Source organism: Oncorhynchus kisutch, linkage group LG1, assembly GCF_002021735.2.
Source record: "Oncorhynchus kisutch isolate 150728-3 linkage group LG1, Okis_V2, whole genome shotgun sequence".
NCBI lineage: Eukaryota > Metazoa > Chordata > Actinopteri > Salmoniformes > Salmonidae > Oncorhynchus > Oncorhynchus kisutch.
In genome coordinates, this window is record NC_034174.2 from 64,176,176 (window position 1) to 64,194,554 (window position 18,379).

Sequence of the window (18,379 nt, forward strand, 5' to 3'; positions counted from 1 at the left end):
GACAAAATAAGCAGTCGTTGTGTAGAGAATCATTGTACCATCTAAACCAGTGTTTCCCAACCCTGGTATTCGTGTGCCCCAACAGTACAGTTTCGTTGTAGCCCTTGACAAACACGTCTAATTCAACTCATTGAGGACTTGTGGATTAGTTGACAAGTTGAATCAGGTGTGCTTGTCCAGAGTTACAATAAATATGTTTACTGTTGGGAGTACTCGAGGACCAGGGTCTAAACTGCTGTAAAATATATTTTCCCATAACCAAAAATATTGTGTTTTCAGCTTGTGTACGAAACTTAACAGGAAACATAGAAATCGGCACATAGAACAGATCTACCGCTTCTTAGACATGCTTTCAATGAAAATTAAATATATATATATATATAATCTCAGCTGGACATAATGACACCACAAAATCCTACAGTGTTGAATAAAAATGTTGTGATTTAAGTGTTTACCCATTTAGTCAAATTGTGAATTAATAAATTGGCGGACAGCCTGTATGCCCTCCCACCTATCTGTTTAATGTCTCAGGTAGCTGCAAAAGCCTGCATGGATAGAATGTGAGAATTGACTAATATTTGCCATATTCCAATAATTCTCATGTGCCATTGTAATTATTGTATGGTGAAACTTGCCGGCGAAACAGAAAAGCAAGGCGAAGCATTCAGGCATTCTTGAAAGTCAGGACAATCCTTGTCTTGCAAAGAAACAATATTTGTATAGTTTAAAACAATAATTTTGTAAGCATTTAGTAAATGTGAAATAGAGCTTTATAGTTACTTGATAACATCACCTGCCCGGTGTACCTTCAAAGTTATTGGGCAATCATAATTTATTTGTAAAACACTGTGTCCATAATCTTCTGTCGCAACACTGTTTCCATATCGTCGCCAAGCCTATCTCCAACCTTTTTAACCTGTCTCTCCTTTCTGGGGAGGTTCCCATTGCTTGGAAGGCAGCTACAGTTCGTCCTTTATTTAAAGGGGGTGATCAAGCTAATCCTAACTGTTATAGGCCTATTTCTATTTTGCCGTATATCCAAAGTGTTGGAAAAACTTGTCAATGATCAACTGACTGGCTTTCTTGATGTCTATAGTATCCTCTTGGGTATGCAATCTGGTTTCCGCCCAGGTTATGTATGTGTCACTGCAACTTTAAAGGTCCTCAATGATGTCACCATTTCCCTTGATTCTAAGCAATATTGTGCTGCTATTTTTATTGACTTTGTCAAAGCTTTTGATACGGTGGACCATTCCATTCTTGTTGGCCGGCTAAGGAATATTGGTTTCTCAGAGGGGTCTTTGGCCTGGTTTGCTAACAGTTGAAGTTGGAAGTTTACATACACTAAGGTTGGAGTAATTAAAACTCGTTTTTCAACCACTCCACAAATTTCTTGTTAACCAACTATAGTTTTGGCAAGTCGGTTTGTGCATGACACAAGTAATTTTTCCAACAATTGTTTACAGACAGATTATTTCACTTATAACTCACAATTCCAGTAGGTCAGAAGTTTACAAACACTAAGTTGACTGTGCCTTTAAACAGCTTGGAAAATTCCAGAAAATGATGTCATGGCTTTAGAAGCTTCTGATAGGCTAATTGACATAATTTGAGTCAATTGGAGATGTACCTGTGGATGTATTTCAAGGCCTACCTTCAAACTCAGTGCCTCTTTGCTTGACATCATGGGAAAATCAAAAGAAATCAGCCAAGACCTCAGAATAAAAATTGTAGAACTCCACAAGTCTGGTTCATCCTTGGGAGCAATTTCCAAACGCCTGTAGGTACCATGTTCATCTGTACAAACAATAGTACGCAAGTATAAACACCATGGGACCACGCAGCCGTCATACCGCTCAGGAAGGAGACGCGTTCTGTCTCCTAGAGATGAACGTACTGTGGTGCGCAAAGTGCAAATCAAACATCTCCAATCTAAAATCAAATCTAGAGTAGGCTTTCTATTTCGCAACAAAGCCTCCTTCACTCACACCGCCAAACTTACCCTAGTAAAACTGACTATCCTACCGATCCTCGACTTCGGCGATGTCATCTACAAAATAGCTTCCAATACTCTATTCAGCAAACTGGATGCAGTTTATCGCAGTGCCATCTGTTTTGTTACTAAAGCACCTTATACCACCCACCACTGCGACCTGTATGCTCTAGTCGGCTGGCCCTCGCTACATATTCGCGCCAGACCCACTGGCTCCAGGTCATCTACGAGTCCATGCTAGGTAAAGCTCCGCCTTATCTCAGTTCACTGGTCACGATGGCAACACCCACCCGTAGCACGCGCTCCAGCTGGTGTATCTCACTGATCATCCCTAAAGCCAACACCTCATTTGGCCGCCTTTCCTTCTAGTTCTCTGCTGCCTGTGACTGGAACAAATTGCAAAAATCGCTGAAGTTGGAGACTTTTATCTCCCTCACCAACTTTAAACATCTGCTATCTGAGCAGCTAACCGATCCCTGCAGCTGTACATAGTCCATCGGTAAATAGCCCACCCAATTTACCTACCTCATCCCCATACTGTTTTTATTTATTTACTTTTCTGCTCTTTTGCACACCAGTATCTCTACCTGCACATGACCATCTGATCATTTATCACTCCAGTGTTAATCTGCTAAATTGTAATTATTCGCCTACCTCCTCATGCCTTTTGCACACAATGTATATAGACTTTTTTCCCTTTTTTTTCTATTGTGTTATTGACTTGTTTATTGTTTACTCCATGTGTAACTCTGTGTTGTTGTCTGTTCACACTGCTATGCTTTATCTTGGCCAGGTCGCAGTTGTAAATGAGAACTTGTTCTCAACTAGCCTACCTGGTTAAATAAAGGTGAAATTAAAAAATGACAGAAGTGAAAAATGATTCCTTAGTTGTTAATTTTCTGGAAATCTAAAGGCACAAACGAGATTCGAGCCAATGTCTTAAGTAGATGACCATGTTATTACTCCAATCTCGTGAAAGTGACAAACTGACACGTTTTAATTTTCGTTAAAAAAAACATATGTATATGGAAGAAGTGCCTGATTGCACATTGATTTGACTGATTGAGTTTAGCTAGCCAAAGTCGCCTTAACCACGCCTACATGTGTGATCTGGGTTTTGGATTAGAGAAGCAGTTTCTGCCCATTTTAATACTGTAACGTTACTGTCTTTGGTATCCATTATCTCTCGACTGCATTAAAATGAATATTGGCTAAATGTGATTTGAAGATAGGTGTTAATTGCAAACGTTGGGGGTGGTCACTGTTTGCTTTTGTACATATTTGGTTCCCATCAATTTTGGGGTAAATTGTATTGTTGCTTCTTTCAGTAGACTATTGAGTAGAAGTTGTATCTAATGTAGTGTTCCTGTGTAAACACAATGTGACGTCTAGTACCTGCATTACTGTTTTAAAATGATTGAATAAAGTAATACATTAGCACTTAATTTGGCTCAAGTAATTAAGGTTATTATAAAAATGGGGTAATAACACGTCAAACTGTGCCAATCAGCTAACTTCCGTGACCAAATAAGGAGAAAAAGTAGTACCAGACACATGCGCGTTGATATGTTCCAATGTGTTATGAGCTAGAACACCGTTTTGACTGACATTTGTCTGCCCAGCATTTCTATTTTCGTGTCGCACTTGTAGATGATCCACTTGTATTTACCACAGATTTGTTTAAAGATATAGACGTAGTTATCATTTGTAACTTTCATACTCTGCATAACCATGCCTGGATTTTCCGACAGAGATCGTGGCAGAGACAGGGGGTAAGTAGGTAACGCTAATGTCTGTTTAGCTAACATCGTTAGCTAGGAAAAGATGGTTAGTTTTAACGCGAGAACTTAGTTAGCTAGGTACGTTTTGTTTATCCATGCCATTGGCTTGAGGTACAATGTTAATACGACTTTGAACCCTAATCAAGTGTTAAAGTACATTTTCTTTGATCTAATTGATGTAACAAGCAGGTCGGGCAAATGTTTCGCTGACAGTTAACATTAGCTAGCTACAATAACGCGTTAGCAATGGGAGATTCTCAGAGGCCTATGCTATGTTGGATATAATAACCATATTCACCATACTTGCACATCGGCGCATAAAATATAGTGTGTGATGTTGGTTAAGAACCCTGGAATGTTTGGTCAGCTTGGATGTTGCAAATTGTTTCGAATCAAAATGCCGGCCGGTTCCCTTTGTTCCTCCTCTACCGGCCGGAATTAAAATGGCAGCTAAATTGGTTTAAACGTGACGCAGAAACAAATGTAGTTAAACCTACCACATCTTTGCATGTGTAAGCAAATGGGTCACTGCTGCCCAGCCCTTGATCGTGGCTCTCCGTTACATTACACATGTAATTAAAAGTACTTTCCTCACCATCTTAAATAAGCATGCCCCATTAAAAAAATGTAGAACTAAGAACAGATATAGCCCATGGTTTACTCCAGACTTGACTGCCCTTGACCAGCACAAAAACATCCGGTGGCGTACTGCATTAGCATCGAATAGCCCCCTCGATGCAACTTTTCAGGGAAGTTAGGAACTAATATACACAGGCAGTTGGGAAAGCAAAAGTTTGCTTTTTCAAACATACATTTGCATACTGTAGCACAAACTCAAAAGTTCTGGGACACTAAAGTCCATGGAGAATAAGAGCAGCTGCCCACTGCGCTGTGGCTAGGAAACACTGTCACCACCGATAAATCCACGATGATAATTGAGAATTTCAGTAAGCAATTTTCAACGGCTGGCCATGCTTTCCACCTGGCTACCCAGGTCAACAGCCCTGCACCCCCCACAGCAACTTGCCTAAGCCTCCCCATTTCTCCTTCACCCAATTCAGATAGCTGATGTTCTGAAAGAGCTGCAAAATATGGACCACTACAAATCAGCCGGGCTAGACAATCTGGACCCTTTCTATCAACAATGATCCGCCGCAATTGTTGCAATCCTATTACTAGCTTGCTCAACCTCTCTTTCGTATCGTCTGAGATCCCTAAAAAGCCAAGTGAACAAACAGATCACAGACGATTTCAAATCCCACCGTACCTTCTCCGCTATGCAATCTGGTTTCCGAGCTGGTCATGGGTGCACCTCAGTCACGCTCAAGGTCCTAAACGATATCATAACCTCCATCGATAAAAGACAGTACTGTGCAGCCGTCTTCATTGATCTGGCCAGGGCTTTCGACTCTGTCAATCACCGCATTCTTATCGGCACACTCAACAGCCTTGGTTTCTCAAATGACTGCCTCGCCTCGTTCACCAACTACTTTTCAGATAGTTCAGTGTGTCAAATCTGAAGGCCTGTTGTCCAGACCTCTGGCAGTCTCTATGGGGGTGCCACAGGGTTCAATTCTTGGGCCGACTCTTTTCTCTGTATACATCAATGATGTCGCTCTTGCTGCTGGTGAGTCTCTGATCCACCTCTATGCAGATGCTCCCATTCTGTACACTTCTGTCCCTTCTTTGGACAATGTTAACTAACCCCCAGATGAGCTTCAATACCATAACACTCCTTCCGTGGCCTCCAACTGCTCTTAAACGCAAGTAAAACTAAATGCATGCTCTTCAACCGCCTGCCCGTCTAGCATCACTAATCTGGACGGTTCTGACTTAGAATATATGGACAACTACAAATACCTAGGTGTCTGGTTAGACTAAACTCTCCTTCCAGGCTCACATTAAAGATCTCCAATCCAAAATTAAATCTAGAGTCGGCTTCCTATTTCGCAACAATGCATCCTTCACTCATGCTGCCAAACATACCCGCATAAAACTGACCATCCTACCGATCTATGACTTGGCGATCATTTAAAAAATATTTCAACCCTACTCAGCAAATTGGATGCAGTCTATCACAGTGCCATCCGTTGTGTCACCAAAGCCCCATATACTACCCACCACTGTGACCTGTATGCTCTTGTTGGCTGGGCCTTGCTTCATATTCATCGCACTGGCTCCAGGTCATCTATAATTCTTTGCCTTAACTCAGCTCACTGGTCACCATAGCAGCACCCACCCATAGCACTCGCTCCAGCAGGTATATTTCACAGGTTACCACCAAAGCCAACTCCTTTTTGGCCACCTTTCCTTCCGTTCTCTGCTGCCAGTGACTGGATCGAATTGCAAAAATCGCTGACGCTTGAGACTCATACCTCCCTCACTAACTTTAAGCATCAGCTGTCAATTGTACACAGACAATCTGTAAATATCCCACCCAACTACCTCATCCCCATATTGTTATTTATTTTTTTGCTCCATTGCACCCCAGTAGCTCTACTTTCACATTCATCTTCTGCTCATCTATCACTCCAGTGTTACTGCTAAATTGTAATTAAGTGTTAGGATAAGAGCTCAGTCTTAAAATTTAAATGCATCGATTGCAGTATGGGCTTGGAAACATAAAAACCTTATCTTTCATATTGGCGAAATTGATACACACATTTATTGGGTTCGGGTACCCACACGGCCATGTTACAGCGCTTGTTTACGGAAGAGAGTGGACTACCTGCACTATTTAGACACCTGCGTCTCAGAACACCTGTTTGTAAACTGAAGACAGATGCCACAAACGTGTCGTCACTGAAAACTACTGTCGGCTGTAACTGTTAAATGGTTTACAGCTTGTATATTTTCCATTTGTGAAATTATTTTGACGTATTAAAGTAGACAGATTTGTTTCTATAACCAATTCCCGTTTAGATGGAGTGTTTGGCTTCCAGAGCCAATTTGTCAATTAATGAACACTAAGCAGTAACGTTTGCCAAATCTTGGACACAGGGAACCTAAATTATGTTATGCTAGCTGTTGTAGTACTCATCAAGCCATGTATTCATGGGGAATGTGAGGTATCAGTTCCTCAATGTAGCTTGCATAACTATCTGACTTCAACCCAGCATTCACTGTATGCTCAGTCATCTAACATTAGGATGTTCCCCTTACTATTTCAGGTATGGAGCTGCACCTCGTTTTGGAGGTGGCGGTGGTGGCAGTAGGGGTGGACCCCCTCAGGGGAAATTTGGCAACCCAGGTGAAAGGCTGCGCAAAAAACACTGGAACATGGATGAGCTCCCAAAGTTCGAGAAGAACTTCTACCAGGAGCATCCGGATGTGACCCGCAGACCACCTGTAAGTGACCCAGGCAGTTATTTCCTTTCCATCTGATTTGAGTGTGGTCTAAACCTTTTGATCTTTGCCTATGTACAACCTTTTTATGTGTCTGATTGCAGCAAGAGGTGGAGAACTACCTGCGAAGTAAAGACGTAACAGTGAAAGGCAGAGACTGCCCCAAGCCCATGATGAAGTTTCACGAGGCCAATTTTCCAAGTGAGTAAAACCGCTCTACCACCTTCGCTTAAGAACAAGCTGGTTGTGTAAAATGGTGGAATTGAATCTCATATGTAATCTAACTTTGTCTTTTTCAGATTATGTGATGGATGTGATTGCCAAACAAGGATGGGCTGAGCCAACTCCTATCCAGGCTCAGGGCTGGCCTCTGGCCCTCAGTGGGAAAGACATGGTGGGCATCGCCCAGACAGGCTCCGGTAAAACCCTTGCTGTAAGTACATTGATTGCTTAGTAGCATCTTTCTGGTACATATTTGTGCAGTTGAACCATTTGAGCTCTTTTTTTTTTTTTTTTTTTTTTCAGTATCTGCTGCCTGCAATCGTGCACATTCAACACCAGCCATTCTTGGAGCATGGAGACGGACCTATAGTAAGTACACCATAAGCCTCTTGAATAGAGAACATCCCTATTAGTTTTTACAGGGTGAGTCCAGCTGAATAACACTTGTCTCTATCTTTGTTTCTCAGTGTTTGGTGCTGGCCCCGACCCGTGAGCTGGCTCAGCAGGTGCAGCAGGTTGCCGCTGAGTACGGCAGGGCCTCCCGCCTGAAGTCAGTCTGCGTCTATGGTGGAGCCCCCAAAGGACCCCAGATTCGGGACCTTGAGAGGGGTATCTATCCACCACTTTTGTTTAGCTTTCATTTGTTTGCTCAATACTTTGATTCTGTATTAAATAATTTTGATGATAGAGGCAGACATCTGAGGGAGTGTCGTCTGTTCCCCTCCCCCCCCCCCCCTAGGTGTTGAGATCTGTATTGCCACCCCAGGGCGTCTCATAGACTTCCTGGAGGCTGGGAAGACCAACCTTCGCAGGTGTACTTACCTTGTGCTGGACGAGGCTGACCGTATGCTGGACATGGGCTTCGAGCCCCAAATACGCAAAATTGTGGACCAAATTCGAGTATGTGGCTTTGACTCAACGCAATTCCCTTTGCTAGAATTCTTCAGTATAAAGGCTCATTCAATACTTGCTGCTGATTTCAATTGGCAGAATTCCCATTGGACTTTGACAAATCATTGCAGAGTCTGTATACCATGACTAACCTGTACCCCTGCACATTGACTCGGTACAGATAACCCCTGTGTATATTGCCTTGGGATTGTTATTTTGTGTTATGATTTTTATTTTTTTACTTTAGCTTCTTTATTAAATATTTTCTGAACTCTTTCTTGAACTGCATTGTTGGTTGTAAGTGCTTGTAAGTAAGCATTTCATTGTCAAATCTATACCTGTTGTATTCGGCGCATGTGACGACTAGAATTAGATTTTCCTGTAGGATCAGCCATTTAGTATTTTATCAAATCCTTTAAGTAATCTATTTTCTGTTGTTCTCTCAGCCGGATCGTCAGACCCTCATGTGGAGTGCCACCTGGCCCAAGGAGGTGCGCCAGCTGGCTGAGGACTTCCTGAAGCAGTACGTCCAAATCAACGTGGGCGCGCTGCAGCTCAGCGCTAACCACAACATCCTGCAGATAGTGGACGTGTGCAACGACGGCGAGAAGGATGACAAGTGAGTGACCCATTCCTCCTCAGCAAAGCCAAACATCACATTTACACTGCTTCATAATTGAAGGAATTCAAACGGAAGAACTCTTCATTTGGTAATTCATTTGTCTCATCCAGGATATAGTGAGTCATGTCAATTTGTATCCGGTCTCTTGTCTTTTACACTGAAGACTCCTCCGGCTGCTGGAAGAGATCATGAGCGAGAAGGAGAACAAGACCATTATCTTTACCGAGACCAAGAGACGCTGCGACGAGCTCACCAGGAGGATGAGACGAGATGGGTAAGTGTCATCACACTAGTGTCTCTTAACTGGTAAATCATTCTCCCTGTAATGAGTCATGCCTCTGAAGTCCATGTTTGTTTGTTACAGCTGGCCAGCAATGGGTATCCACGGAGACAAGAGCCAGCAGGAGAGGGACTGGGTTCTCAATGGTATGCCTGAAATATTTTCTATAAAAAAATATATTTATTATGTTTTTTCACAACAATGTTATGGACTTGTATAATTGAAGTCGCTCTTTCCACAGAGTTCAAATACGGCAAGGCCCCCATCCTCATCGCCACCGACGTGGCCTCCCGCGGTCTAGGTCAGTATGGCTTTGGTTAAACCCTCTGGATGTTTTCCTCAATATTTTCACTTTTTAAAGAAAGTGGTTTTGGCTTTCTTTAACTTCTATGCATTTTCTGAGTTTCTCACCTAAAGGTGCAGTCTTTGTGGCAGGGCCTAGGCATGACAAGTCCCAGGCCTCGAGGGGGAAGGAGGACATATTGGAAATGAAGTTGCCCCACTGGCTGCCACCCAGTGGGCCTAGAGAGGTGAAAGCTCTGTGTGCCAGTAATCCTCAAGTCAAAAGGCAGTGTGGCTAAGCCTTGTTTCTGATATCTTTTTTTTTATTTTTTATACATGACATTATTTGTTCTCTGTCCATGGATTTTTACCTGAAATACCTTCGTCGAGACGTTTCCAACTCAAACGTTACACACACAAATACTTGACGTGACCATTTGCCTTGCATGCGTTTTGTAGAGGGCACTGTATTGCAAGTCACTGTTTGAGATTTGGAGCGATTCTGTTAGTTGCGGAGCTTGTCCCCAAAAAAGCATGGGCGTTGCGAATGTCACGGCTTTCCATTGCTATATATTTTTCTCCCTCACTCAAAGCACTGGTTTTCTTGAAATGGAGAGAGCAGTTTTCAACTTACTGTTGTCGATTCGAAATTGATGAGAAACTGGCACGTGTTTAAGGGGCTATGGGAACATCTAGAGAAAGTGAAAATAGAAGAGCTTCAAAAACCAAAGTTCCTCCCTCGCCTGCTTTTTAAAAGTCATGTCGAGACCTGCCAACGAGAGACATTTTCTCAAGTGAACGAACACTGGCTTCTGGGAAGATCTTGCCTAGACGAGACTGATGGGGGCGGGGTGCTCTATGCTCTCTGAAGGGCACCACAGGGGTCAATACTTGGACCTTTTTCATTTTTGCCTTTTTTGGGTCCCCCCTCAAATTAGTACTTGGTCTATTCGGTCTTGGCAAGACGTGCAGTGAGGCCTTTATTAGCAAGCTTCTCATGAGTGTGTACTGGGAAAAAGGACCTTCAGAACCCATACCAACTGAAAGGTCCTATATTGGCACACGAGGAGGCAACAGTGCACATAGCGGCCCTACTGCGTAGAAGCTCCTGGATGTCACTTGACAATTTGTGGGGGAGTTCGCTGCATTGGGAAAGGACTAGTGAATGCATACTCCTTAATGGTAAGACTTCAAATCCAGTTCTTTTCCTCCCCTGGTTAAAAAAGGGAGGGAGAATGCCATTTTTTGATATGGTAAGCAAACGGAGTGTGCATCTCGTTTCTCTCTTCCCACAGTAGTATTCCCATGGAGTAGAACGTTTTTCTTGGATTGTGTTGGTTAACCCCGTTCTTTGCAGCTCAGCTAAGTATCCAGTCTCTGGAACCTTTTAGCTCTCCATTCTCTATGCTAACCTTGTCCTTTGGTCTGGCTGTTGTGGTGTGCAAAATCCTGTATGGTGTCCTTTTTGCCACACTGCAACACTTTACAGATGTGGAGGATGTGAAATTTGTCATAAATTATGACTATCCTAACTCCTCTGAGGACTATATCCACCGCATTGGACGCACGGCCCGCAGTCAAAAAACAGGCACCGCCTACACCTTCTTCACCCCCAACAACATGAAACAGGCCAGTGACCTCATAGCTGTGCTCCGCGAAGCTAACCAGGCTATCAACCCCAAGCTCCTCCAGATGGCAGAGGCCAGAGGAGGTAATTCCTATGGCGGGTGAGATGCGAACAAGGCTGTGGTTACATCTGCAGACATTTTGATTTTATAGATTAGACATCTATTTGAAGGGTTTTGGGGCACAGCTTCTTAAAAATTAAATACGAAGATGACCCACCTTGTTCTCACCATATTTGTCAACTATCATTTTAGTTTAAATGTCTGACACCCATCACTGCTACCAGTCTCACCACTGCCCTGTCTCTTGTTTTCCAGGTCGTGGCGGGGGGGGAAGAGGTGGCTTTAGGGATGACCGGCGAGATAGGTATTCTGGGGGGAGGAGTTACGGTGGTGGTGGTGGTGGTGGTGGTGGTGGTTACAGGGACAAGGATAGCGACAGGGGGTTCGGTGGGGGACCAAAGAGTGCCTTCGGCACAAAAACCCAAAACGGAGTGGGCTACGGGGGTAGCACCTATGACAAGGGTGCTAGCTCTGGCGGTAGCTACGGCAACAGCTACGGCAGCAACGGACAGGCTAGCTTTGGCGCCACCAACCAGGTGGGTGCGTTCGGAGGCCAGAACTTCCAGGCCCCTCCACAGTTTGGAGCTGCGCAGGCGGCTGCCCCAAACGGCATGGGTCGCCCGCCATTCCCCTTTAACCCACAGGCACAGCAGTCCCAACAACCCCCACCCATGGTACCCTATTCTATGCCTCCCCCTTTCCCACAGTAACTGACTAGGTGTAGATTGTGTGCACAATTCACAACCAAACCACAATTTTTTTTCCCTCGTCTTTAAATCTTTTATTAATATTATTATTATCCTCTGTACTGTTTAACTTTTTTTTGCTTACAGCAGGGTTGGAATTCTTCAGTAACCCCAAGCATTGAAATGAGTCCCAATGGGGGCTGTTGAAGTGCATCTAACTGGTGCACATCTCCTTGACTGTTTTTTATTTGTTACATTCCTCAGTAATTTATTTTTACTAAGTAATGCAGATTTTGAGTTAGTGGTATGTTTAAAGTGATATGTTAAGATCTTACTTGGGGGACATGCATGGGCCTTCAAATAAAATAATTAAATTGAAGTTTTGTGGTGGTTCATTCTTCTATTGAGTATTCATTCAGCATTTAATCTTAGTGGATTTGATTTTAAAACAATTCAATCATACCACAAAAGAATATAGCAAACATTCCTAATTGCACAAGTATAACCGTAAGGTAACAAGTTAAAGATGAGAACTTGTCTTGTTCTCATGTCGACACGGAAGTGACGTAGACGTAGCTTTACTTCCGGGTGCGCCCAGTTTACGCTTTACACATGGTTGCAAGTATTTTAGAAATAGAGGATTATTTATATTACGTTGCCAGGCTTTGCCGAAACTACTCGTGGTATAATTCGCAGGTGTCCTTGTCTAACGTGATTTCAGCCTGGGAATTACTTCTAAAATGTGAGACCGCACGCAATGCATTGCTAGGTTAATTGCAGCTTGACGCGTGCCTAACTTTTCAATAACGGAATGAGTGACCACTAAACATGCTCACTTACTGTGTTAGACGACTTATCTGTAGATGTGAGACTATACCAAGAACCTCACGCTGCTGCAGGGTAGCTTTTGCACGTCAGCACTTCAGTACTGCAACTCCTGTCAGGTCTGTCGCTGAGGACTCCGACCATACCAAAACACTGATGCAGCTATGTACTGACAGGTATTACATAGCTTCTGGCCAACTTCATAGAGATTCTTTTCAGCGCGGAACCAACTGTGGATATGGACCACTTGGTATGGAACTTAAAAAGAACATTCTTGAACAGTGGTGGAACTCTGTGATAGGGTTCAGGGCCGAGGTGTTTGGGATAAGCACTCTACACGCTAGTAAGGACAGAACTACCGAGAGGGATGGACAATTGAGGGTTGTTGACACCGAGAACCTACGTCAAATACTTTCCCAGAGAGAGCTAAGCAAGGACCAACTTATTCAGAAGCTACAGACCTATATCCAGAATGGTGCATCTCTTCGAACTAGTCTTTTCCAAGGTAACTATCATTGGGTGTTGTATTGTACACCTCTGCTATTTTTACTTGTGTGCATGCTTCAGGACATAAATCGACTCGTATAGTTAAATTAAATTCAACGTTGGGTTTCCAGGCTAACATGGTCAATGCTCCCCCCACCCCCCTCCAGGTGCTTTGGAGCAATATGTGCCCTCTTTGGAACTAGTGAACCGAAAGTTGCCGTTCGGCCTGGCTGAGACCGGATTGTGCTTCCAGCCATCAGGTGGACCTAGTTGGTGAGGCTAACTCCTCCCTTAAATCACATGAACCATTCACCTGCACTGTGATCAGTTACCATTGTGCTTATTCAAAGTGCAAATAGATTTAATTTAGCATAGATTTAACCTAAGTCATATGTTTTTGATTGCTATAATAACACCTGGGCATAGCAGACTAAAGAGTAGTTGTGCACTTTAAAGGTAGACTCAGTGAGATGACGTACATTCAGAAAGTAAAAAGCATAGTGGTTCAATTCCTGCAACAACTAAGAGCGCTGAAGCGCGAGGTTCAACTTATCCACTGTTTTGGTCCCGTACCTATGACATTCCAACAGCATGACTCGACCCTGTGCGTATGCACTGTGTGTGACTGTCTGAGCAAAGTCTTGTATATCGCTCAACTCAATATCTGCGGTGCTGCTCGTGGCAACGTCGTTTTGCAGAGTCTACCTTTAACCCCTATTCTGTGTGTCAATTCCTGGCAGCCCAGATGAAGTTACCCAGTCCTCTTTGGTGTGGTTCTGCTCGCCCCGCACCTCCTCACAGTGGTTGGACTACTGGGCACGGCATCGGCTGCAGTGGTGGAGAAAGGTGGGTCACTTTCTGATCCAATTTCAATACGTTGTGGTCAAGATCAGTTTCTGTCTGCAAATGAATCTGAATCTTGATTTGAAGTCAAGAAGCTTCTGGTAGGCTAATGGACATCATTTGAGTCATTTGGAGGTGCACCTGTGGCTGTATTTCAAGGCCTACCTTCAAACTCAGTGCCTCTTTGCTTGACATAATGGGAAAATCAAAAGAAATCAGCCAAGACGTCAGAAAAAAATGGTAGGTCTCCACAAGTCTGGTTCATCCTTGGGAGCTATTTCCAAACGCCTGAAGGTACCACGTTCATCTGTACAAACAAAATGCAAGTATAAACACCATGGGACCACGCAGCCGTCGTACCGCTCAGGAAGGAGACGCGTTCTGTATCCTAGTGATGAACGTACTTTGGTGCGCAAAGTGCAAATGAATCCCAGAACAACAGCAAAGGATCTTGTGAAGATGCTGGAGGAAACAGGTACAAAAGTATCTATATCCACAGTAAAAGAGTCCTATATGGACAACCTGAAAGCCCACTCAACAAGGAAGAAGCCACTGCTCCAAACCGCCATAAAAAAGCCAGACTACGGTTTGCAACTGCACATGAGGGCAAAGATCGTACTTTTTGTAGAAATGTCCTCTGGTCTGATGAAACAAATATAGAACTCTTTGGCCATAATGACCATCGTTATGTTTGGAGGAAAAAGGGGGAGGCTTGCAAGCCGAAAAACATCATCCCAACCGTGAAGCACGGGGCTGTTCCAATTTCAATACGCTGTGGTCAAGATCAGTTTCAATGTCTGCAAATGAATCTGAGTCTTGATTTGAAATTTATAGAAACAATATTGTTTCTATGTTTATTTGTAATACTGAAAGACAACATGACTTCATGTGGATGGTAAAGTACTTTTCTCTAATCTCATCTCTCTGTCCATCCAATCCTGTCCCTCCATTCATCTATGATCCAGTTTGCCCTGGGCCCGTCCGACTTCAGCTGCAGTGACATAACAGAAGAGGAGCTGGCAGGCCGGGCGTCTCGTGGTGTGAAAATTGTGTACAATTTCCCATGGGGCCAAGAGGCCCTGGAGACTCTGTTGAGCCGAGGGGATGCAGAGTTGCTGCAGACACACAAGAGCGCTCGCAACAAACTACAGGTCAGTGTAATGATGCCTTCTTCTGCAGGGACAAAACTGCAGTTAATACCCTATCCTTCTTATGCTGTCAATTTTGAATCAAATTAGGAGTTGATCTTAATCATTTTTCACAATATGTCAGTTGCACAGGAGGCTGCTGAGGGGAGGACGGCTAATAACAATGGCTGGAATGGAATGATATTAAACACATGGAAACCATGTGTTAGATTTGTGCGATACCATTCCAATAGTTCTGTTCCAGCCATTACTCTGAGCCCATCCTCCCCAATTAAGGTGCCACTGGTCGCCTGTGGTCAGTTGTGTGGCGGCAGGTAGCCTAGCAGTTAGAGCATTATGCCATTAACCATAAGGTCTCTGGTTTGAATACCCAAGCTGACAAGGTGAAGAATCTCTGTGCCCTTGAGCAAGGCACTTAAACCTAATTTGCTCCAGGTGCGTTGTACATCTATGATGCCCTAACAAGCAAAAAGGCAGTAACTGCTAATTTGGTCAAAAATGAGTTAATATCATTCTTGCTACGTTAAATACATGCTTAATGATGTGGACAATTATCCTGCCTCTGTTTTGGAGAAAATGTGGGTCATATTAGCAGTAACTGCACTAGGTTTCTGTGAAACCAGAGTAAATAAAAGCAATTTTTGTCAGTTCCACGCTATGAGCAGGTACTGCCTTTTTTGCTTGGTATGGCAGTAAAGCTGACCCTGTAATACACCGGATAAGTCTAGTGAAATGTGTTGTATGTGACAATAAACATATTTTTGTTATTAAAGTAAGATGGTATTAATCATATCAATGCTCCATATTTTTTCTGTCTGTCATGCACAGTGCCTAGATGGAAGGAAGTCAGTCGTCCCCTATGCCATCTCCGTAACTGGAAACCTAGAGCGAGGAGTGTTGGCGTACCTGTACAACTCACTCCAGCAAGTGAAGAAAGTCGACAGCAAACAGAGGCTACAGCAGAGAAAGGTGAGGCGCCTAAGTCCTTTCCACATGAACTTTCGTATGGTTACGTCTCTGATAACACGGGTGAGAACTTGAGCATCCAACATCTTACTTCTGTTTTTTGAACTGATGGAAATTGTTAGAATGTGCTACACACACTGACTTCTTGTTGCCCTTGTAGGTTTTGAAGCTCCATCCTATTTTGTCTCCAGTCAAAGTGGCCTTGGACATGGGAAGGGGAGCCACTGTGGAACTAAGACAGGTAGGAAACTATTGAGATATACACAAAGTTCGTCAATAGGACTCTGAGTGTAGTTCTAAAATTATATTCTACATCTTAGGTTTGTGAAGGCTTGCTGAAGGAGTTCTTGGAAGGGGGAGTCTCTGCATGGCCTGGATATATTGAAACCATGCCAACCTCAATGGAGCAGCTGAATACAAAGTAAAACTTCTTCATACCATGATAGTATATTTCTTCATGTTGTGGTTTATCATTTCATCTAACAGATTTCATGTGTTGTCTACTGTTGGATACATTCTGAATACAATATAATTTTGACATCAAAAGCCACACCTATTTAGTGGCCACGCAATTTGGTGTATACAGAATTATGTAACATGTTGACGTTTGACTTCACTGAAGGTGATCTCAATAGCTGTACTGTTTCCCTGTGGGGACCCAACTGTAAGTATGTTTGGTGCCTGTGTGCCCAGGTATGACGAGATGGGAGTGCTGTTCACTGTGGTGATCAGTGACAACACGCTTGAGAGTGGCCTACTGCAGGTGCGCAGCCGCGACACCACCATCAAGGAGACCATGCACATCTCCGAGGTCAAGAACTTTCTGGCCAGATACATATCTGCTGCACAGAACATATGAGGGAGTAATATTAATATTAGCATGGATTACATTTTTGGAACCGGACTGCCTCCCGGGCGTGAGCCAGGTGCCCCATTTTAGCCGTTGGTGAATTCAGCTTTAAAACGAAGGGACGTAGATTAAGCAACGATACTAGATGTTATATGGATCTGAACGATGCTGTCTTGTTGACAACATGGCCGAGTGGTGCAGATTACTGTTTTATTTGAGAAGGGTGCTTCTCCCTCACCGCTTTGCCCATTCACATCACATACCATAGCACGGTGCACTTAATCAAACTCCCTCATTGATTGAAAACTGACATTTGGCAAAATGTCAAAGGAGACTGTCAAAGAATGGGGTGGTGGGCCCTCATGGGCAGCAGGAAAGCTGTCTATATGTGTTTATGTTTTGGATAACTGTAGCTCAAAGCCAATTTGACTATCTAGGATACTATATTAAAAGTTGTAAATCATTTTCACTTTGTGGTTGTCATTTTGTTGTCAAAGTGTCATTCAAATGCTGTCATATCAGTAGCAAATTCTCATATGGAACCTTTTCGACGGGTCAACAAAACATGATTAAGTGTGTTTGTGTGTATATATATATATATATATATATATATATATATATATATATATATATATATATATATATATATCACACACACAGTTGAAGTCGGAAGTTTTACATACACTTAGGTTGTCATTAGTCATTAAAACTCGCTTTGCAACCACTCCACAAATTTCTTGTCAATAAACTATAGTTTTGGCAAGTCTTTTAGGACATCTACTTTGTGCATGACAAGTCATTTTTCCAACAATTGTTTACAGACAGATTATTTCACTTATAATTCCCTGTGTCACAATTCCAGTGGGTCAGGAGTTTACATACACTAAATTGACTGCCTTGAAACAACTTGCAAAATTCCAGAAAATTATGTCATGGCTTTAGAAGCTTCTGACATCATTTGAGTCATTTGGAGGTGTACCTGTGGATGTATTTCAAGGCCTACCTTCAAACTCAGTGCCTCTTTGCTTGACATAATGGGAAAATCAAAAGAAATCAGCCAAGACGTTAGAAAAAAATGGTAGACCACAAGTCTGGTTCATCCATGGGGGCAATTTCCAAACGCCTGAAGGTACCACATTCATCTGTACAAACAAAAGTACGCAAGTATAAACAACATGGGACCACGCAGCCGTCGTACCGCTCAGGAAGGAGACGCGTTCTGGCTCCTAGAGATGAACGTACTTTGGTGCGAAAAATGCAAATCAATCCCAGAACAACAGCAAAGGACCTTTTGAAGATGCTGGAGGAAACGGGTACAAAAGTATCTATATCCACAGTAAAATGAGTCCTATACCTAAATCATCCCCGAAAGGCCACTCAACAAGGACGAAACCACTGCTACAAACCACCATAAAAAAGCCAGACTACGGTTTGCAACTGCACATGAGGGCAAATATTGTACTTTTTGTAG

The 18,379-nt window shown here is 43.1% G+C and overlaps 2 protein-coding genes across 3 annotated transcripts; both read left to right on the forward strand.

Annotated features, from left to right (window-relative positions):
- The first annotated feature begins 3,519 nt into the window (after window positions 1–3,519).
- LOC109875954 (probable ATP-dependent RNA helicase DDX5) lies at window positions 3,520–12,169 on the forward strand. 2 transcript variants are annotated; one of them, XM_020468410.2, is made up of 13 exons: window positions 3,520–3,765; window positions 6,945–7,122; window positions 7,224–7,320; window positions 7,419–7,552; window positions 7,645–7,710; window positions 7,809–7,950; window positions 8,081–8,241; window positions 8,679–8,851; window positions 9,018–9,128; window positions 9,219–9,280; window positions 9,376–9,435; window positions 10,906–11,127; window positions 11,360–12,169. In XM_020468410.2, exons 1-13 carry the CDS (start codon window positions 3,725–3,727, stop codon window positions 11,812–11,814), a joined length of 1,902 nt encoding a protein of 633 aa, XP_020323999.1. In that variant the 5' UTR covers window positions 3,520–3,724; the 3' UTR covers window positions 11,815–12,169. The 2 variants fall into 2 exon arrangements, with proteins under 2 accessions (XP_020323999.1, XP_020324000.1); XM_020468411.2 differs by having other exon boundaries at window positions 3,551–3,765; window positions 10,906–11,143.
- Window positions 12,170–12,286: 117 nt separating this feature from the next.
- Window positions 12,287–17,373, forward strand: polg2 (polymerase (DNA directed), gamma 2, accessory subunit). Its single transcript, XM_020468413.2, has 8 exons — window positions 12,287–13,120; window positions 13,269–13,374; window positions 13,842–13,947; window positions 14,910–15,095; window positions 15,921–16,061; window positions 16,219–16,299; window positions 16,379–16,479; window positions 16,752–17,373. Exons 1-8 carry the CDS (start codon window positions 12,619–12,621, stop codon window positions 16,915–16,917), a joined length of 1,389 nt encoding a protein of 462 aa, XP_020324002.1. The 5' UTR covers window positions 12,287–12,618; the 3' UTR covers window positions 16,918–17,373.
- The last annotated feature ends 1,006 nt before the right edge of the window (window positions 17,374–18,379 follow it).

Coding starts and splice junctions, on each gene's coding strand:
- LOC109875954 (XM_020468410.2), top strand. CDS start 3,725: ATGCCTGGATTTTCCGACAGAGATCGTGGCAGAGACAGGGG. Junction 9,129..9,218: donor AGGAGGATGAGACGAGATGG/GTAAGTGTCATC, acceptor TGTTTGTTACAG/CTGGCCAGCAATGGGTATCC. Junction 9,281..9,375: donor GAGGGACTGGGTTCTCAATG/GTATGCCTGAAA, acceptor CTCTTTCCACAG/AGTTCAAATACGGCAAGGCC.
- polg2 (XM_020468413.2), top strand. CDS start 12,619: ATGCTCACTTACTGTGTTAGACGACTTATCTGTAGATGTGAGACTATA. Junction 13,121..13,268: donor TCGAACTAGTCTTTTCCAAG/GTAACTATCATT, acceptor ACCCCCCTCCAG/GTGCTTTGGAGCAATATGTG. Junction 13,375..13,841: donor CCATCAGGTGGACCTAGTTG/GTGAGGCTAACT, acceptor AATTCCTGGCAG/CCCAGATGAAGTTACCCAGT.